Source organism: Neodiprion pinetum, chromosome 5 (genome assembly GCF_021155775.2).
Source record: "Neodiprion pinetum isolate iyNeoPine1 chromosome 5, iyNeoPine1.2, whole genome shotgun sequence".
In the NCBI taxonomy this organism is placed as follows: Eukaryota; Metazoa; Arthropoda; class Insecta; order Hymenoptera; family Diprionidae; genus Neodiprion; species Neodiprion pinetum.
The window spans coordinates 26,750,181-26,771,775 of NC_060236.1; the positions used below are offsets into that span (position 1 = coordinate 26,750,181).

Sequence of the window (21,595 nt, forward strand, 5' to 3'; positions counted from 1 at the left end):
TAGGTATCATCTTCTCCATACATACATACATACATACATACATATACACACACACACACACCTATATTGTTTAAGTTTTTTTGTTTTTCTGTGGATAGGTATAAAACGTCTGGCCGAATTTTAAGCTTCCAAATTTCTTTACAACGAGATCGACAGTTATCGAGATGTGATTTGTAATACTCATTTTACTCGCCCTTTTTTTTTTTTTTTTTTTTTTTCCCCCCAATTCCCTTCGTCAGCGGCGACCTACATTTCACTCCCTCGTTACGTTATCGCAATGTACGAGAATGTATACGACACTATCGTAGCTTTGTACCCGATCCGACTTTCATTTCAACACCGGACTTGAACGCCCCGAGGCTTTTTAGGGGGTATATAATTCGCGTTCATAACACGACACACGTATTAATTAAGGATTTGGCGATAGACGCGTGGGTGAGGGTAGAGGAATGCCAAAAATGAAATTGAAATACCACCCACCCGATCAATTATACAGCAAACAAATATAGGTATACGGCTTACGTGTGAAAAAAAAAAAAAAAAATAAATAAATAAATGAATAAAAAACAACCATCCGGTTCTTTTTCTTTTTTTTTTTTTTTTTCTTTCTCTTCAAATTGAAACAAAGAACGTACGGCAATCGAAAGTATAGAGGATATATTTATGCGGTGAAGGAAAAAACGAGGAGATTTTATGAGGAGCGAGGCGGGGGCGGAAAACGGCAATGCGGAACATCGACGTGGAATTTAAATTACTTCTGTAGCAGCCATGCGATTCGTACCTAGATGTTATACAGATCGTTTTGCTTCTTTGGCCTCGATCTGAGGCCTCTTTTTTTTTTTTTTCAATCTTTCTCGTATTCTTACTTTTTTTTTACCCTTCCACTTGGTGTACAATCGTCATATTCACGCAGTGAAATTTACGGAATATTTTTTCAATGTTTATTATCGGTAGATGGGAACGGAGTAGAGTTCGTATTACCATTGTTATATCATCTTTGCAGTAAAATCAACGATACCGCGAATCATTGAAATCGAATTAACCCAAAGTACAGCTGTTGGATGAAATTTTTTTTTGGTCTTTTTTTTTTTCTTTTTTTTTTTATTTAAAAACCTACACCGTATCGATTGTTACTAACAGGTAAGCGAAACACGTGGGCGTTGCAAAATTGCGAACGTAAAAAAAATTCGCTAACGATCCGATAACGATCCGTTTTTTTTTTTTTTATTCTTCGCTGCTTTTTTGAACCATTTTTTTTTATGTCAGCACGCGCTTTCAAAAAGTCGAACGATAAATATACATCTATGCGATACGTATATGTATATTATATACATCATGGCTGACGAAATTGTGTAACGCATCAACTCGATCGATTGATTAAATAAAACTTTCCAATTGATAAATTATGTAACGTATAATTTGGATGTAATATCTGTGTGTAATGTATGAACGTGTAATGGAGTATCATAAAATAAATTCATTTGGTATAACGACTTTTTAACTACCATCTTGCATAATAATTTATTATGTGTAACATCGTACATATGTTGAAGGCTATTGCGTATAGGTATAATCGATTTTAAATCTGTTTTGTATGTTGTACGTTATAGAATATGGGATATAGTTTTATTCTTACACCTTTCGTGGAATGAATTATTGTTAGTTGAGGAGGCTGGTTGGACAAAAATCAATCCACTTTATCAATTTTATTACGAAATAGTCGGACATTGATTATACATAAGATTTTTACACTCGTACGGTGTAAAGATCTTTTTTAAAATTACAAGGATAGAAAATATTGTAACAATAAACAAGAGCTGATTGTTAGACACTGACGCTTCGTTTCAAATCGGTTTTAAAATCTTCGAAATCTGTCAGATTCGTTCGATTTCAATCTTCGACGGTTCATTTTATTAAGAAGATTATTTCCTACAAATCTTCTGAAACCGTGTTTTTATTTTTTAATTTTTTTTTTTTTTATTTGTCACGTTGGCAGCGTTCGATATTCGATCTTACAACATCGCACCGATATCGATTATGATCAACGCGTTGTAGGATTGACTACAAAATTGAGTACAAAAAGTAGAAAAAAAATAAATAAAATAAAAAAAAAAAATACAAGAAATTCTGTCCAGTCAATTTTTGGAAAAACGTCTTAAGAGTATAAAATCTGTTATCGTAGAGTTTGTAAGAAATTCGAAGCAATTTGAAACGCAGCATAGATATTCAAGTATTTGGTTATAATTCCAGTATTTAAAAAACATTTTTCTATTCATCATTATTTTCAATACAGTTTTGCGAAGCTTGCGAATATGACAATAATTCGACGAATACTCAACCTGCAGATATTTCCGTATGAAATTGATAAAAAAAATAAAATAAAACAAAATAAATGAAGATATGAATATTTGTGCCAACCGTGACCTGTTTAAGTATCGAAAGAAATGAAGAGGGGATACACTGAGAAAAATTTCATTTGTTACGGTAATTAGAAAAATTGAGTAAAACAGGTATCGTTAAAAAAACTGTTTTAATATCGTTGGAATTAGGAAAAACCAGATACGCGTAAACATTTTGCGCTATCGTCGATCCCTTTTTGGTAATCGCAACGCAAAATCAGTTTCTGAGGTTTACTCTACTTTTTTAGTTAAACAAGGCTTTAACGTCAATTTATCGTTGCACGAGCGTTAAATTTTCGCAACAGTTGGAAGAAAATATAGCAACAGCGATCGTAACGAGAAAGAATAGTAACGGATATCAGACTTTCCGGCAACGGCTAGAAAACTAATTTTCATTTTCTACCTAGCACAATATTTTGTCGATTGTGGTAAAAACTGAAAATAATCGAGGACCGAGCGGTGACCGCAAATAAAAATGTCTCTCAGTGTAAAACGCGCATCCGTGCAACCGCGCTAATCTTTTCGTCATTCCATTCCGTAATTCGTTCGATTCTAGCAGGCGACCTCCTCCTCTCAATCACGTCAGGAACGCGAACCACCGGCGTGCTTTCAACTCGGTCTGTCTTCCACCTTATCGATCCACCGCTGTAAAACGCCGTCAGGTATACCTACACGTCCAGTGACGACGGAGGCCAACTAACTCGCCTGGACCACTATTGCATTACCTTCGTTACACGGATTATATAATGCCCGCGTTACATCGTATCGCACTTTCCATGGAACGTGTATTTACGTATTTATCTACCTGCGCGCGGTATTCAAGCGTTTCACAAGGTCGAAGTCGAGATTTTGTCGTAAAACCGGAAGTGCGAGTCCAATTAAAGCGAGACAAGAATCATTGTTTTTTGGGAGAAAAAAAAACATTGCTAGATTTTCTCTTGAATTTCCCCGAGTTGTTTTTTTTTTTTTTTAATTATCGCGTTACAAGTATCGTGATTTTTGCTCAATTCGCTTGGAAATCGACGGAATGATTTTAGGGCTTAGACATCGATTTCTACCGGCTTCTATCTTGTAAAGTGATTTTTTTCCTCACTTCAAGTGTACTTGTACCGAGTGATTTCCATTGGATTTCCAACGATTTCCGAGACTGCTAGGCTATTTTCAGTGATCTCCGGATTGGATAGAGCTTCGGGAAATCGCAACAAGTCATTGGAAATTGCCTTGAACGTTATGGGAAATCATCGGAAGTCTGAACTGGCAATCGCTCGGTGAACTGGAATTCGACGCAAGCACGTGATAGACAAAGAAAAAAAAAAAAAAAAGAAAACAGAAAAATCTGTAGAATTTCGATAAATTAAATTGTACGCAATTGGTTTCGCCAGTGTTATCATGCGGTTTTCACACGATTCGAAATGATGCACAATAATGATTTCAGTAATCATCTCGATTGATTTCTCGTTACTACTTCAAATAATACTTCAGTTTTGTCAGATCATCTTATTCACCAGATTGCATTAACCTTTGGACTGTCGGGATTTGATGAGCTTTAATCCTTGCAAAAAGTCTTAAGATGTTGTGCCTGTATGTTATATACTATACAAAGCTCCGATCACACGTAGACACTGTATATTTAGTCATATCGGCGATCTAAAGGTTAAGTTAGTAATAATTAGAATTAGGCGAAATATCGAAACAACAAAAATTACAACTTTGCAATTTTGGAAAGTTTTCGAAGATGTTGAATTTTTTAAATACGATCATTATATCTTGCTTCATTACGATTTATCGAATTACGGACAAATCTGTATAAGTTCAGTTGCATAATGACTATGTTTTTTTCGAAAATGCATCGTTAAGTCAACGGTACTGAATTCGAACTGCAATTTTACATTAACGATTTGATTTCCAACAGTTAAATTTGTCACTTAGTTAAGAGGATGCTATAGTCAGTTCTTACCGACGGAGTTACACCGAGTAAACAGTAACAAAAGTCTCTAACAAGGAACCCTCGGTCGGTTGACCCCTCCGATGGTGATTTCTTGATGAGCTTGATGGATTTGAATAACACCATCGCTGAAAAGTTCCTATTATATATTAATGAAACATATCAGCGTTCGTTTCATTCAAATCCATCAACCTCGTTAAAAAATCACCACGTTGAGTGCCCGTCTTTGGGGGTCGGTCTAAACCCTCTAAACCGTTTATTAGCAGATTAAAAAAATATACGTGTCTCTTAGTTTTCAATGCCCTACGATATCGGAGGTGTCGCACCTACCTAGGTTTCTTTGCAATTGTAGAATTGCACCGACCGCAGTATTTTCACACGAGTGATACGCAGGCGGCTCTGACAATAGTAATAATAAAGAAAAAACAAGAAAAAAACGAAAAAAAAAAACACAGTCACCTCGGTCGGTAAAGACTTACCATAGCATCCTCTTAACAGCGAACGAACGGGTCTCTCGGATTTCGTCGATGAAAATTCGCTCGGTTCTATAGGCACTAGCGGACAGAGGATCGATCTACTTAATCACGTGTGTGCATATATACGAGTATATACATGTATCAGGTATAATGCGGACGTACACGGCTTGCGAGCGTTACCCTTCCTCCTCTAGTCTGAGCCTGCCTCTAGTACCTACTCCACTAAGTGGATTCGTTCGGTAATTGTCGCTAATTGTTTGACGAGAGGTTCAACCTATCTCCGGCTTGCCGTTGCAGGTTGACAGCACTTTGTGCCAAACGTCAGTCGTCCGTGTATGTAATACCTACCCATCTCAGTCCGTATTACATTACACCTATCATAGGCGGTATGTGTAGGACTTGCATTGTTCGACGTATACTTGGCCGCAATTATTGTGAGATGGATCATTTTTTTCGACCAGACGGTCACGTCGGTAATGCAGAATCAGACCGCAGCACCCGTTACCGGTCGGTCGCGAAACAGGCCGTTTTGTTTTCATGAAAAATCAACCGTCGCTTGTTTGTATTTTTAGGTTAGATTCGGCTGTCATGTTTTATGTTATGTTTCCAGGCCGGCCGACGGTGGCGCTGCTGGTTGATTTTCTCACGCGTTGCCAACCGAGTAATCGAGTCGTTAAAAAAATAAGTCGTCTTAGAATCATTGCGGCAAAGTGTACGTATCTTCGGATTCGGACTGTACGCAGGTTGATCACCCTGAAACCAGGTGCAGGGATTTGGGAGATCCTGCAGATATGTCGGTCAAGTTTTTTTACTTTTTCATCACCTGTAATATGTGATATGGGAAGAGCATTTTTTTCGAGCTAAAATTACTTTTTCCAATTTCAATAGTGTCCGAAGTACAGGCTTTCACAAATGTTCAGCTCTGTTTTCGTCTGTCCCGACAAACTTCCGCGATCATCTCGGAATCGAAGCGATGAAAAAATCTGAAACTTACAGGATCTTGAATTCAAATTACGGATTTGATGAACGGTTATGTCCAATTTTTTCAACGTATGCTTCTGTCGATAAATATTCGACATTTAAATTTTGAAAAAGTTTTGCGGCGTTCTCGAAAACGAGATGATGGAAAAAATGTAAAATTATACGATTCTACATTAAAATGAAGGGCATGAAAAATTGCCATGTCAGTTTCGACTAACGTTGGAATTACTTGCCGTATGCATTAGATAAATTAAATACTACCGAAAATTATAAACGAGTGGCTTGCCGGAAATGCTTCAATAACGATCCTTATATACGTATAGTCACAAATTGAAATTTGTAATTCATTCGATTTTTCAGACCTCGGTAATTACATACTTCTAAAATTCAGACCGTACAGTTCACGTTTCCGTTCTATTTAAAACATTTTATTACGCCCATCGCGCTGCAATAATAACGTTTAAAAATAGTAACATCATAAACGTATATCATTATATTATATGTATGCATACATATATTCTATAAACATTTCAAAAACCCTGGCAATAAATTATACGATTATTATGTGAGTAAATTTCAAATCAAAGCAAACATCACACTGCAGTCTTGATACGATTTAATCAACAGTTTCCGAGTACAAGGTGCAGCTGCAATTCCACGTTTCAATTTTATTCCGGGTTCGCTGTAAGAATATAAATTTTCCTCCCAGGATTTTGTGTTTTCCATCCAGATAATAAGAAAAATCTCACACACTGCAGGTTGCCTTCCATCTGCCAGCCGACGTCACAATTCTCGAATATTACCGTGTCTGGTGCTCGGTATAACATTGTAAACGGTTCGAGCGTTGAATAAAACGAGGAAAGTAAAAAAAAGAGAAAAACGAAACTGAAATAATATTTGATGAAAAAAACAAAAAAAAAAAAGAACTTTGAATCGTTTTCAAAGCAGGTCAAATTTAACCGTGCAGCGATTGCTTGTCGTCCTATTTTAACGGTCGGGGGCTTTTCAGTATGAATTGTATAGATATATATATATATGTATAAATAATATTATCTTCAACGTGCCAGGAAATTTTAATACCGTTATATATCTATACCTTGTGTACTCGTGTGTGCCGAGATATGCAGGTACGCCAACGAATGACAACACGAGCACATCGTCGTCGAGCTGCCAAAGAGACGCATAAGCGACACACGCAAAGAGACGAAGTGATGAGCCAATTTGTTGAACACCGGCAGGCGGGCTTTGGGCCGTATCCATGCGGGGACGAATATAACATCAACGCGGCATATATATATATACATATATTGTAACGTGGCATTTTTGATGCCCGTTACAAGGGGCACCTTGAACAATGGGCGGAACCAAAATTTAGGAATTTCCGAAATTGAGTCGCGAAGTTTTTGCAAAAGAGCGCCAGGACTAGAGTCACGCGTCCGAAACTACGAGAGGGGACGACTTAGCGAATAGCGTAAGATATTTCAGGTTTTTTGTTTTTTTTTATTTTTCGAGCTACAACGGCATCAGGCAAGAAGTCGACACCGAATTCGAGGAAATTGCGAAGTGGCGGACTAGCGACAATTGCGAAGGAAGGATGTCGAGGCTGCGGAGGGGGAGCCGACGCAGATCCCCGCATCGCGGGAATCCAAGGTGGACGCGATTCCCGCTGGCGGCCGGCGCGCCGCAGCCTCTCCCCCTTCACCCCGCCAACAATTGACCGGCGAACTTGCGACGGACCGACTAGCGACGAGGGAGCACCACGCTCACCGCCAAGACGTTATGGAGCTGCGCGGAGGACGAGATTGCGATCTAGCTTCAAGTTCTGCGCAGCGATGCTATCGAAGGTGCGCGTCGAGTTGCGCGATCGACGAAATCGATGACGGATCGATTATTGCGTATTCTTGTGGGTATGACGTCACGTATGGGATGGCGTATCGAGATCCGTGTTGCGGCAGGTCGTAGGTTTTTGAAACCACTCTAGTTCTGGCGGTCGTGATTAGTAGTCACGTTTTGGGGAGTTTCGCGAAGTAATGGAGTAGCCCGAAAATCGCGAGGGGAATGGAAAGGGGGTTGCAAGGATGTAGAAGGTAAGCGCTGCTTCTATCCCCGCGATTGAATTTCGAGCATAATTACGAAAAGGCTTGCCGGGTAACGGATAGCCGTTTTCGATTTGCGTTGTAGAAAAGTACTCGAAATTCTTTTGCCGATTCTTTTGCTCGATGACCGTAGCCTGAGAGTGTTAGAGTAGAGTAAATTTTGAGTTCCTGAGAAAGTAGAGTAGAGTCACGGGTTTTAGTTGAGTCTCTCTCGTTTGTGAAATCAAGTATAGCCGAATTTCGCTGTACCGGGTCGAGCCGCGTTATCGGGTTTTTCAGTGTCACCTCTCGAGTAGGTCGGGAAGTGCCGAATTGGAGTGCTCGGATTGGCGGATAACGTTTTGGAGGATTTTGAGAAGGTTTGATTTCGGATGCGTTGCGATAGCGTATAGTTCAGGTTACGTTTAGTTGCGCCTGCATTCAGTTCCGTACCCGTTAGTTAAGATAATGTAAATTGAGTTGTGTTACCTTGAGCTTGTGTTTAGTTGAAGTTGAATTTAGTGGTGCTTGCGCTTAGTTAAGTTGCCGTTTAGTTAAGATAGTGTTGAGTCGAGTTGAGGTGATGTATAGTCGAAATTGCCGTTGCGTTGAGCAGCGGTTGAGACGAGAAGTTTGAGTATTGAGTTTTGGTTGCGTTTGAAGTATAGTAACGTTTGCGGATTCGTTTCGTTGAGATAAGTAGGAAATAAGCTTTAGGCTAAGTTATGTTGTCACGTTTAGATTTAGGGCAGCTCGCGGTAGCGTCGAAGCTCCGAGTCGGGTGAGATCTCGGGTGAGATTGAGGACGCCGTCTGTTCGGTAGCCCGATGGCGCACCGTCGAATAATTAGTTTTAGTTTCGGTTTCGAGCAATAATCGCCACGGAGAAGAAATGGCGAATTTGCAAATTCAGAATTGCGTATGAAGATTTAGTGATCGTTGAGTGACATTTTAGTCAGGGAGCCGCGAGCTCAGTAGAGTAAGAAATAGAGTAGGTTACGCGTAATTTTCTGTTTATTTTTAGAATCGCGATGAGCGACTTTTGGATTATATTTTTTTTGTTTTTGTATCACCGCTATTGGGAAATATAAGATTTTATTTCACTTCTTTTGTTAAATAGCGTGTGTATTTCGAGTGTCTCTCTCTCTCTCTCTCCAAAAATTACCCCTCCCCTCTCCGCGGTACTGAGCTATCGAGCATATGCCCGAGGTATAGCGCATTAATGATTTCGAGGCGTGTTAATCACGCCAGGTGCCCAACAAAACTTCGCGATATGGTTCTTAGATCCAGGGTACATCGTGGACGCCAAATTATTGTGCACGCGGTAAGTTCTCGGTCATTTTCTCCGAGTGACCGAGGAGCGGGAAAAATCCACGTCACAATATATATCCCCTACGTAGATTTTTGTACGTAGACGCAGACGTTTTGTGTATAAATATATATATATATATATGTATATTATGTATAAATGTTTGTGAACTTTAGCGAAGAACAGATGTTTTATAACGCTTTCGAACAACCCGCCCGACGTATTATACCGTACGTAAGAACGCGATATTTTCCTTGGTTCTTACGTGTTAAAGGGGTGCGCCCTGGTGGTCGATTTTCACGCTGACGTGTACATGTATCTCAAAACTATCCAAGTCCGAGTATCTTAAAGGCAAAATACTCGGTTACATTCGAATTTTAGGCAGAAATAAACAAATGGTATAGATTCTACCGAATCGGGATGGTAAATTTGTGGAATTCATGTAATTTCATTATTTCTGCGTCAAATGAAAGTTTATTGAAATCGATTAGGGCAAAATATGGAAGAGAAAAGTGGATTTGTCATATTAATTTTTTTACACGCCTTTTTATTTCTTTATTTCTTTAGACTTTTTCAAAATCGACGTATCAGGTCTGTGAAATTTAGTATCAACCGTACCTAAAACGATTGAGAGATGAGAATAAAAATTTCAATTTAAATCCAACGATTTCAGTCGCAGTTCGGTATAAAATTTCTCGTTTAAGTTTAATTTTCGTTTTGCCTTCGCGTGTTTGTAAATGTTTACCAATAATATGCGTCGGCTCGTTGTAGATATACGCTGTAGCTACGTGTACATTGTATAATGGCCCTGCGATATCAAACGTCGAGACTACTCGAGAGTCTGAATTATTATGTGTGCATGCGTTTTTATTTTTTGAATCGTTTCGCTTGCGTTACACGATTCTCATGCATTTTAAATCAAGTCAAGATTGTTTTTCTACCACATATATATACCCTGCTTAAAGCGTGTAACTTTTGGCCCTTAATTAATTTAAAAATGGAAGACCGGGTGGGGTCGAATCGTTGCAACTAAATCATACAGAATTTAATAATCGTGAATATTTTGCTGTACATTAAACCACATTATTTTTCCTTGTAAAATAAGGTTAACACGGTTGTGTAGGCGTAACACAGCCGTATGTGATGCGCTGGTAATATCGCACGGCTCTTGCTTTTCCTTTCTTTTTTCGTCGCCTCCTGTATCGAGAGAGAGGTAAAAAAAGAAAAAAAAAAAACAAAAAAAACTGCAGGTTTACATTCTTTTTATACCCTTCAAGTTTATTTATTTTTAACTAATTTATACTTGGCTCGTATACAGAAAAGCCTCATCGTCGCCACCGTCTCGCTTAACTGCTGATGAGTGTACAGAACGGGTGAAAGATTTTTTAAACGTTGCAACGAGAGAGAATCGCACGCGTTGGATTTTTCTTTTTTTTTTTTTCTTTCCGTTCGAGTATCTTACGCTCCGCGCATTATTAACGAGCGATTAACGAGTCTTCGTATATCATGCGTATTTTTCTCTGTTAAATAAACAATAAATGTAGCCCTCGCCGATCGTTAAGAGGATAGATTAGAATCAAGGTCTTTGAACTCCACCTCGCGGTCTCGACCCTCACACCAATTATCAAACTCTCTTGAAATATTTACCCAATCATTTATTTAGTTACCGGTTGAAGCTCAGACATTGCAAATGTTATCCTCAGCTGGAGGTGGAATAGATAAAAAAATACATAAAACTGTCTTACCGGCTGCAAGTAACGATCTACAATTGTTCTTTTTTACCGTCCGTCGGTGGGATACCGGCAGATGTCTTTTTTTTTTTTTACCGATAATCGACATCGAAGAAATCTGCACGCATTGCACGACCTATTCAAAACGTCGGCAGGTCGGGGAACGGATAATATTCCGTCTGTTCCTAAAATAAATTTACGGCCTCAGTCAGTTGCAGAAGTGTGGCGCGGACACAGCGCGTGGTTTTATTACCGCTGAACGCGACGAGACGATAAATTTTTTTTTTATTTCCTCTTTCAAATTAAAGATAAGTGAAAAATAAAGCGGATAAGGATAATCATTAACTCATCAAATGGCCGAGAGAATAAAAAAAAAAGGTAAATATCCGCGGCTAATTTTTACATCTGCAAAGCTTTGATCTATAGACATATTATTTTTTTCATCATGTTTTACCGCGAGGTGCACGCGTTTGTAATAAATGTCCGTGTTTCAAACCCAGTCGTCGTGTCTCGGATTGCATCAGCAAATCGGACACGCGGCAGGTGATGCTCGATACTACGACTATTATTGAAGAAAAAAAAAAAAAAAAGAAGACATCGTTTGGCCAAAATTATATTTTGCAACAAAACCTATCGCAATTATGCGTCGAAGCAATTATATATTGGAAGTAATGCGTGTCACGTTCATCCGTATATTGTATGAAAATTATTCACTCACGCGGTTCTTTTGCAATATTTTGTACAGATGCCTCGAACGATGTGGTGCAGGAGGCCATGGGGCATTACGGACCGTGGCACATCCTTATAGCCGTATCGCTTTCCCTCGTTACATTTCCAGTCGCCTGGCATCAGCTCACCACAGTTTTTTTAGCGCCTCCGCCAATTTTCAACTGCATATCACCAGAGAGTATCGCTAACACGTCGATGCGTTGCGAAGTTGACGTTGGTAATAACGTCACGGAGAAATGCACTGCTTTCAAATACGACAGATCCGTATTTAGGGAAACTATCATAACGCAGGTAAAATTGCAGACAGCTGGATAAAGAATATGATAAGCAAGAATCTACGTTTTTAAAATCATTTCCAACAAGGCTCTGGTCAGTTTTGAGGAATAATTTTTCGAGCTTTTTATTTTAGCCTTCTCACGTATACAGCGAGAAATTCGTACAGACAGGGTCGTTTATTTAATAATGAGTTTCTAACCCTTTAGCAAGTGAGAAAGGAGAGTAGAGTAGATTTTTATTTGGCCCTTGGGGTAAAATCCTAGAGAAAGAGAGACAGAACGAGAGTAACTTGCTGATATGGGTTTCAGTGAATTGTGGCCAGCATTCGATAGTCAAGCCTGTATAACGATCAGGATTTTTTTTTTCTTTCAAAAATCATCGATTACTCGGGAGTTGAGTCCAATTGTACGGTTCTTCCCGAAACTTCATGTCGGGTTTAACTTCACGCTACCCTTGGGTAATATTAATTTCTTCCGATCACTTCGTACGCGGAAATTCTTGTCAAAGTCTTTTTTCCAACCACTGCATGGCTAGTTCGATTTTCGAAGCCCGTGGAGCGTGCGCAAAGTGCTCAATTTTCGTACAGCACGGTAAAACAACATTGGCGCATGCGCACATTCGATTAACTCAATTTTACGCACTGTGTCACAGAACGTATATACACTCAGAAATAAGTATGTCTAAATCGCGGATAAAATACACGATTTACAGCAAGTTTCGCACTTGAAATGAATTCTGAATAACGATACCATTATCACTTAGTAACTTATATACGAATCGGGAGGAAAAATCGGGGTTCCTTTTGAATCGATCATCGCGTTGAACACAGAAAAACGATTGTATCGGGAATAAAGATCAAACAATCCTTCGCAAAGTTAAAATTTCTTTTTGTCGTTGTTGTTCTTACAGTGGGATTTGGTTTGCGATAGAAAACAATTGGCCAACGTTGCTCAGACGGTAACCATGTTCGCGGTGCTGATAGGAAACATGGCATTCGGGATTATAGCTGACAGGTAATGGTGTAGTTTGTTATCGAACTCGTCGCATAGTCCGGGGAAAAGATAAAGAATTTGACAAAAGAATCTATTTAATCGTATTTTATTATCATCAGGATAGGCAGAAAAATTCCATTGGTGATCGCGGTGCTGCTTCTGTCTCTGACAGGATTGGCCAGCGCTTTTGCACCGTATTACGAATTGTTTCTAGTGTTGAAATTCCTCGCCGCATTGGCGACCGGTGGTTCAATGCTGATCAGTTTTGTAATAAGTGAGTATTGAGTCGAATTACAAACGAGTAACGAGTCGAGGAAATGAGAATAGAAATAACACAGGCCTGCGAAATATAACTTTTAATTTCCCTCTAAAGTAATAAGGCTTTTCTTTTTTCTTTTTTTTTTATCGTATTAGGTACATTGAATTAAAAAATACCGCTAATTTTTCTTACAGTATATCGAGATTTAGTTTTATGCATTTTTGAACTATTTTTTGGATTAAAAGAAGACTTCAGAGATTAGACGAATCAAAGAAACTTGTCATATCTGTTTCTACTTTCTTTAAAACTCCTGGGAGTTGTATTCACTTTGTTTTATTTTTCTCATAAAAATAGTTCAAAAATGCGTATAAATAAATCTCGACGTGCTGTTAAAAAAAAAAAAAAACAAACAAACCAGCGCTATATTTTAATTCAACATACCTAAATACCTAATAAAAAAAAGTATTATTACGTATTTCGTAGGCCTGTGCAATCAACATCGATTTCTTTCCTTTTTCATTTACGAAAATTATTTCACAGTTATGGAAATCGTCGGTGTCGAGTGGAGGCCGATGTGGTCGGTTTTGTTCCATCTTCCGTTTATCACCGGTCACTTGATTAACGTTCTGATATCGTACGCCACGAGGACCTGGTACGGTTTTCAAATCGCAATATCAGTACCTCCGATATTATTGCTGTCCTATTATTGGTGAGTGCCGTTAACTTTTCGACGGATAGAACAGAAGACCAGATTATGCCAAAGTATACAACTTCGGGGTCGTAGGTTATCGCTGATGTTTGACGAACGAAAATTTATTGACAATGATAAAAATCGACACGTGTACGTGAATCTTCAGTTGTACGAAAGACGTATGTAATTTCGGACTTGACATTCGTCGTGCGATTCAAAGTGCAGTTTTACTTCCAGTTCGTTTCAAACGATTATCTAACTTTGTTACGTCGAGTTCCGTGAAATCTGATATAAATTTGAAACGAGTTTCAGATTTCACAAGTGTGTTATTATTGCAGCGATAGTGATTTCTTTGCCGTTTATTCAGACCTCTCGAATCGGGTTACGGTGGTAAAATGATGACGGAATTACGCGTAATTCATTTTTGTTGCGTACGCGTTTAATTCGCAGGATAATTCCCGAGTCTCCTAGATGGTTGTTGGCAGTCGGTAGGATTGACGAGGCCGAGGTGATACTGACGAAAGCAGCTAAAAGGAACAAGATACCTCACGAAAATGTTAGACTCGCTATAGAGTCGTACAACGATTTGAATCCGAGGGATCCGCAAGCAGTCACTGAAAAGTACAGCATCGTTCATCTTTTCAAAACGCCGAATCTTCGAGTCAAAACGCTTTGCGTATGCGCCAATTGGCTATCATGCGGTATTTGCTTCTTTGGCCTTACTCAATATGTCGGCACACTCAGCGGCGATATATTTGTCAACGTTGCCGCTGCTGGTGAGGATTTTTCAAATAGTTTACGGAAGTAATTGTATCTTGTATACGGCAACAGAAATCAACACCTCCGCACAGCCGATCGTCAAGCTGGTTGTTAACCGCATGGATAAATTTAATAATCTTGCACTGAGAGAAATTTCTAGTTCCGGTTATCGCTCGGCCCTTAACTATTTTCATTTTTTACCACAATCGAAAAATATTGTTCTAGGTGAAAAATGAAAATTAGTTTTCTAGCTGTTACCGGAAACTCTGGTATCAATAAATTGCAACAATAAATTGACGTCAAAGCCTTATTTAACTAAAAAAGTAGAGTAAACCTCAGAAACTGATTTTGCGTTGCAATAACCAAAAAAGGATCGACGATAGCGCAAAATGGTTAGGCGTACCTCGTTTTTCGTAATCCCAACAATATTTGAACAGTTTTTCTAACGATACCTGTTTCACTGAATTCTTCCAGTTACTGTAACAGATGAAATTTTTCTCAGTGTGGTTTTTCAATCTATGGTCAATTTTATAATTAATTTGGTCTTCTTTTTCAACTTTTATAACGCGTAGTTCGTTTCTCCACAATAACTCACGCAGGTCATTAACTTGGCAGAAATTATGAAAATTTTCTACTTCAGCAGAGATTACTTTATCTATACTTAACTCTTGAGAGATGTGAACTGTTTTTTCTCAAGTTCAAGTAATATTTTTACGTCTAGTGATTGAGTTTTTCGTCGTAGGTTTTTTTTTTTCGATTATACTCGTTACATAATTAATTCACGTCTGGTAAACAGCTTCGCATTTGATTTGTAGGTATACGATTTTGCAAATGAAATTCCTTGACACGTAATACCGTTGAGAACATGAAATTTGCATTAGGAAAAAAAAGGTTTCATCGTTCGATAAAAAGAAAGTTAAATGTTTTTCAAACTTTACGCGCGCGTGGTAAATTAAGCAAAAGAAATCGAAATATTGCCAACTTGGTAAAAATTGTTCGGCCGTTTTATTTCGAGCGTGAACAGTTCTATTTAATTCCGTATTTTTAATCCTTGATTTTATATATTCTATTTTTTTCTTTTTCTACCACGCTAGCCTCGATGCAGCTCCCGGGTACAGTTTTGGTGCTGTTTCTCATCTCGAGAGTTTCTCGCCTAAAGGTGTTGATGGGTGGTAATCTTTTGTCAGGACTCAGTTTGCTACTTCTCGTTTTTATATCAAACTCAACGGCTCGGGTCACTCTGGCGACGATTGGTCTCGTCGGGATGTCGATTAGCTTTCCCACCGTTTACCTTTACAGCACCGAAGTATTTCCGACTGTCGTCAGAAACGTGGGTCTCGGTTTGGCCAGCGTTTCCTCTAGGATAGGCAGCATGGTTGCTCCTTACATCGCGACCATGGTAAATAAAGTGATCGAATAATAATAACGATAATAATAATAGTAATAATAAAAAAAAAAAAAAAAAAATTAACATTAACTCGTTTGAATGAAAAATAATGGAAAGATTTGGCGATCCGGTCACCGGAAGAAGGAGAAAAAAAAAGAATGAGAGTGAAAACCTGCAGTGATTTTACGAAAGATTGAAATTTGAAGAGTCGCAACTTTCTAGTTTCTTTCGTTTTCAAATTGTTCATAGCTATATTTAGCCCGGAAATGAATTATTATTATTATTATTATTATTATTTCTTTTATAAAATTTACTTTGAAATAATTATTCCGTATGAATATACAGCACAACGTTCAGCCCTGGCTGCCTCCTCTGTTATTCGGCATAGGGCCGTTGATAGCGGCAGCCTTGTGCTTATTTTTGCCGGAAACGATGGGTTGCGAATTGCCGGAAACTATCGAGGACGGTGAAAAATTCGGCAAGTAAGTATGGCGTGTTAGACTCGGATGCTTTTTTTTCACCGTATTCAAAGCTTTGCCGCGGGATTTCAATCGATATGTAATATTTCTAAGATGTTTTTCAGGAAGGAAAGATCCTCTGAGTCAAGAAATACGCAACAAGTCGATGCGGAGTTACACCTCGTGAGTTAGTGAGACATTTGTGTTTTTTTTTTTTTTTTTCTAATAAACATTTCCCGTATTTTTTTGATTTTTCTCTCTATTTTCGACTACCTCATTCCCGTAATCATTGTCGCAATCGATCACCATTCGTCTCTGTATTCGTAGAAAGTCGTTAATAATAACAGTAGCATGTAATAATTTAACAACAAGATTATGCGGAAAGAATCATTTCAGTTAACTCGGTGTTTAATGTGTATTTTATATTTAACATCATGCATTATATGTATATGTAAATATATACAGAAACATTCTTGAGATATAAATTTTATAAATACAATCATGTACATGCGGTATAATATATATATTTATATATATTGCATTAGATTTGTATAATTACAATTACTTTGTTTTTCTCTCCCTTCGATCCGTTATATACCTAATACTTATACGCGTATAAGTTGAGCAATATTTACTGAGCGTCATGTGATTATCTGGTACGTGTACGTAAATACGATGAGAAATGGGTATGATACGGTGGTAGAAAAAAATTTGACATAAAGAAATGACGACGTCGACCTTGGAAATGTGACAATAATGATTGCATAATTCAGGCACGCGTGAATGTGTAATTTGTAGGGTACCTCGAGGAACGAATTTTCATCAAACTTATTTAAACAAATAATAGAATATGGTTCAAGTATTACAGTTAGGAGAGTACTAAAGGTATGAAAACTAAACTACGACCGTGTAAATATTTAAAACAATATCAATTATTGCTGCAAATCTCGTGGTAATTGTAACATATCTAACGAAAATAAGGGTATTTTTTTGTATGTAAAATTTAAACAAACAAAAGACAAAAAAAAAAAAGAAAAAACAAGCGAATAACTTTTGGATAAAAATTAAACAGAAAACACGAACAGATCATCGGAATGCGTTGTTTATTACGGAATGCGGTTACTTCGACGCGGGCAAAGTATCTGCGAGTTATTCAAATCATTATTTTATCACAACTTGAAATTCTCGAACGAAAAAACCCCTTACCTAGAAATAAAAGTATGAAAAAAAGTTCTTTCGATCAGCGAGTTTTGATCAGAAATTGTTGAGAGAATTTAGTCGAGAAACGTTTAGACGAATTGACGAAAGTAGATTTTTGGGTCACTGTTACGTCACCGTTACGGGCTAGACTGTTTCGTATATTGAGAATTTCGGCCGCGGACTATATTGTGGGGGCTTCTCAACAAGCGCAGAGCTTAAACTTAACGTAATGGAATGACCTAGATTTTCTACACGTACGTCGAAAAAACGAATAGAAAAATATGTAACACTTAGAAACGAAAAATAACACTCATACAGAGTATTTAAAAACAGCTAGAAGTGATCTATGTAAAAATAGATAATTATATATTTACAATAACTATAGGTAAACATAATTGGACGATATATCCTGACGATTCGATTTTCTTTCCAATTTGTTTACTCACTCCAATCCATCTAATTTTCTTCCTCTTTTTAATAGTGAACTCGAAAGTTCAGAGACCAGACCTCGTATCTTTATTATCTAATCCTGAAACTCGTTTCGTACCGTCGAATATTTACGAAACTACTGAGAATTTTCGCTATTCTCGAAATAATTCGAATTCGAAAAAAAAAAGAATGTAATTTATATTTGAGAAATTTCGAAATTTCCGATATGTCGAATAATACAAATTTCTAGTTTTCTGGGAGTTACGAAATTTTCAAAATTTATCGTATTCCCAACTTCACCCGTTGCTGTTCTTATAGAAGACAGACACTTTTCTTGTTCCTTTTTTATCGTACCAGCGATACGAATCATCCGGTATAGAAGATCGTTGAGAATCAAACAGAATGCAAATTAGATCAAGACGGCGTTTGTCCCATGTATCGTATTTTACCTGGCAGACCATTCACCATACCGTTAGTTTTTTTATGAACAGCATCGATCATCTGATTTCCGTACTTTACTGTGCTGCTAATGGAGCCGAGCCACGATGAGACGATGTTTTTATTTGCTGTTTTCTCGACGCTTGACGGTGTGCCTTAAAAAGGACAAATCGCACGGTTAATGACGCAGTTGAAATTTGGAGTATCTATGAATTTCGGTATAAGAAAAAATCAGTCCGATAATAAATCGGCTGCGACGTGAGCGATTTACCTATCAAGAATTTCAGGATCGTTTGGTTAACGATATCCGGTTTTTCCTGGTGAGGAAAATGTTGTGCGTCGCAGATCACCTTCAGGCTAAATTTTTCGCAGTGCTCCGAGCTTTTTACTACGTTTTCTAACGAGACTTTTGGATCCTGGTTTCCAATTATGAGCAGCGTTCGGGTAAGGATTTGGTCCGGAGATTTTGGATTTATACGAGCGAACGGCAGGTTGCGATAATAATTTATCGCTCCTGTCCAATCCTCTGAAAATTATTCAAGTTACGTGATTACTGACTTTATAATTGGAAGAATCGACTTTCTCTGTTTTCAGTAGCTAGCCAGTTAAAAACGTGCGTTTCGATTTTGACAAATTGTACGAAATTTACGGAATTCTACGCAAGTTCACCTTTTCTGCTAAACGAATATTTGTACGCCTCGACGTAATTCTTCTCATTGTCCGTCTGGTTGATCTGTAGATGCTTGTAAGTGTCGGTTATTATCGAGAGATCCTCTTTAAGGGCGTCTATTTCCGGTAAAAATGGTAGCTGACTAAAGTGAATCCATCTAAGAAAAAAGAAGCGATTTTTCAATTACGGAACGAACAACGTAGCTGAAAATTTTTCTATCATTGCCACGAATTATGTACATTGTGAATAATAACAAATTCACTTACTTGTCGTTGAAGATACTGTCGCCGGTGAATCCCTCCCAATAAAAATTTGGATGTGGACTCGAGATTGCGACAAATTTGTACACCAATTCCTCGTGGAGAGCTACCATGTACCACCCTAGAAGTCCTCCCAAGTCGTGGCCAATTATGCTGCAATTTTTTACCCCTAGGGCTAGAATTAGTTGCTTTAGTTCGTCCAGCAAGGTTTCGATTCTGTAGGCTCTTCTGTTGGCTGGTTTATCGCTGTCGCCAAAACCCTTCAGATCCAAAGCTACGACTCTAAATTGTAGATAAAATCATCATTCTTTTTTTTACATTTCTATAAATTTCGAAAAATTTGTATTATAATTAAAATAAAAAGGAAATTCGCGGTACTTTACCTGTGGTGTTCGGCGAGCGCCGGAATTTGTTCTCTCCATGACAACCAACAGTCGGGAAATCCGTGAAGAAGGAGCAAAAGCGGTTTGTCTCGATCACCAGCTTCGACGTAGTGCAGTTTGACGCCCTGAAATTCAATAGGTTCAATTTTTACAATCCGGCTCTCGTCGGCACGAGTAAAACGAGCCCACGTCAACGAAATTCGGCCGAACCGTTCTCGAGTTATCGCACTTCGAATTTCGCGCTCGTTGCGAATCGCCGCGACTCGCTGCAACGCTGTTCGAGCGACTCGCGCTATTCGTTCACTTAAAACTGCGATATCTCGCAAACGGTACGTTCGAAATGATCCAACGAGGGCTCGTTAGACTCCGCGTGGCGTCTGCTAGAACGTGGCGGCGTTTGTAGTTCCTTCAAGAGTAAATAATGACAAGTGTCGTTCGTTGTGTATTTGAAACCGTAAAATCCACACGGGTATAAATCAAGATCAAGGTCACTCGGGGTGGTGTATCAAAGTTATTTCGACGTACATAATATCTTTGAGAAAATGCAACTCCTCGAACAACATGATTCACGATACCGCGTAACGAGCGGCTCTGAAAATTGTTGATAAATTCGTTTGTACGTGTAAAAATATGCGGGTAACAATAATTTACATTCTCTTGCGATATCTTTATCAAAGGTCAGGCATTACTCGTAACCGTCGCTTGATCCCGCAACACCGATTTTTCAATGCTAATGATGCAATTGCACCGTGACATCAGGCAACGTGCAGATTATTGCAGGTACCGAATCTCAGCGTTAGCGTGAAACAAATGAAAGATGTAGGTATAAGCCTGATTCGACTAACCTTAAGCTTAACGTAGGAGTGTTTACCCAAGCTGTTATCGACCAAACATAACGGCGGATTGTCGCGTTCTTGTAGCACGAAGAATTGGTTGGGGTTCCATGCCCACTTGATGAACCTCTTTACAATTAGGTAAACACCGTAAACGAATGTCAGAAAATGTAGCTTCGTTGTTTCCCACACGGATATGTTCACTATTTTCAGATCCTCCATGACCGAAGATAACTGGCCAAACTGTTGCGCTTCGATTGGTGATGGAAAAAAAATCGAAGAAAAATAAATTTTCCTCTAGAAAAAGATAATCAAAAACGTGCCGCGTCCACGAATCCTGGCCAACTCCGTCGGCGACTTAACCTAACCTTACTAACCAAACCAATTGTGACAACAGTCCATCTAGCGATTCTATTCACACTTCGAACCCGGTTTAACGGTTAGGTTACATCTAGGAATGGGAACGGTACACAGAATCCTTACGTACCGTCTGGTGACGCACTTTTCTAGGATTTCTTCAGTCGTAGACCGAACGAATCGACAATGTTCGTCGAGGTTCTTACCGACCGAGGTAAGCTGGGGTAACTTTTATAGAGAAGTGGTGAAAACGCTGCATTGGCTTGTTCTTGAAAATCGTTCGCAATTCACTTGGACACTTTTTGATTCGATCAGCGGACGTCGTGGTCACCGTAACGGCAAGTCTGAGTTTCACTTTCACAGCTCCCAGAGAATAACGTGCACTCTTTCAACTGATTCGAGCAAACTGCGATTGGGAATTTAACACGATAGATATTTCACGGAATGCAATGTATGTACATGACGATTATATGTGGTATGACGATGATCAAAGGTCAGAGTGTCCCGCAAGTTAATCAGAGAAACAAGTACGCTGCTTTGCATCAATATTGTATTTTGCA

The 21,595-nt window shown here is 38.6% G+C and overlaps 2 protein-coding genes across 6 annotated transcripts in view; one reads left to right on the plus strand and one right to left on the minus strand.

Annotated features, from left to right (window-relative positions):
• The window catches only part of LOC124220202 (organic cation transporter protein-like), a 76,777-nt gene extending 58,858 nt beyond the window's left edge, over nt 1-17,919 (plus strand). For 2 of the 5 annotated variants that reach the window (XM_046628746.2, XM_046628747.2), the window contains 8 exons: nt 11,660-11,934; nt 12,829-12,932; nt 13,031-13,185; nt 13,711-13,879; nt 14,312-14,637; nt 15,715-16,019; nt 16,353-16,489; nt 16,580-17,919. In XM_046628746.2, the coding sequence (XP_046484702.1) occupies nt 11,660-11,934; nt 12,829-12,932; nt 13,031-13,185; nt 13,711-13,879; nt 14,312-14,637; nt 15,715-16,019; nt 16,353-16,489; nt 16,580-16,652 (1,544 nt within the window). In that variant the 3' untranslated portion in view covers nt 16,653-17,919. Of the gene's footprint in view, nt 1-7,778; nt 7,889-11,114; nt 11,293-11,659; nt 11,935-12,828; nt 12,933-13,030; nt 13,186-13,710; nt 13,880-14,311; nt 14,638-15,714; nt 16,020-16,352; nt 16,490-16,579 lie in introns of those variants that run through there. The other 3 variants (XM_069136660.1, XM_046628744.2, XM_046628745.2) reach the window with 3 other exon arrangements.
• On the minus strand, nt 17,723-21,451 carry LOC124220206 (epoxide hydrolase 4). The gene is made up of 6 exons (XM_046628751.2): nt 20,691-21,451; nt 19,846-19,970; nt 19,469-19,744; nt 19,202-19,359; nt 18,804-19,058; nt 17,723-18,687 (listed from the first exon to the last, which is right to left on the minus strand). The coding sequence occupies exons 1-6, from the start codon at nt 20,898-20,900 to the stop codon at nt 18,509-18,511; spliced, it is 1,203 nt and encodes a 400-aa protein (XP_046484707.1). The 5' UTR covers nt 20,901-21,451; the 3' UTR covers nt 17,723-18,508.
• Between the last annotated feature and the right edge of the window lie 144 nt (nt 21,452-21,595).

What these genes read in the sequence shown, in the direction of transcription:
- LOC124220206 (XM_046628751.2), bottom strand. Translation starts at nt 20,900, where the DNA reads ATGGAGGATCTGAAAATAGTGAACATATCCGTGTGGGAAACAACGAAG. An exon ending in ACTCCTACGTTAAGCTTAAG is followed by an intron (nt 19,971 to 20,690) that starts GTTAGTCGAATC and finishes ATTGAATTTCAG; the next exon opens with GGCGTCAAACTGCACTACGT. An exon ending in GCGCTCGCCGAACACCACAG is followed by an intron (nt 19,745 to 19,845) that starts GTAAAGTACCGC and finishes TCTACAATTTAG; the next exon opens with AGTCGTAGCTTTGGATCTGA.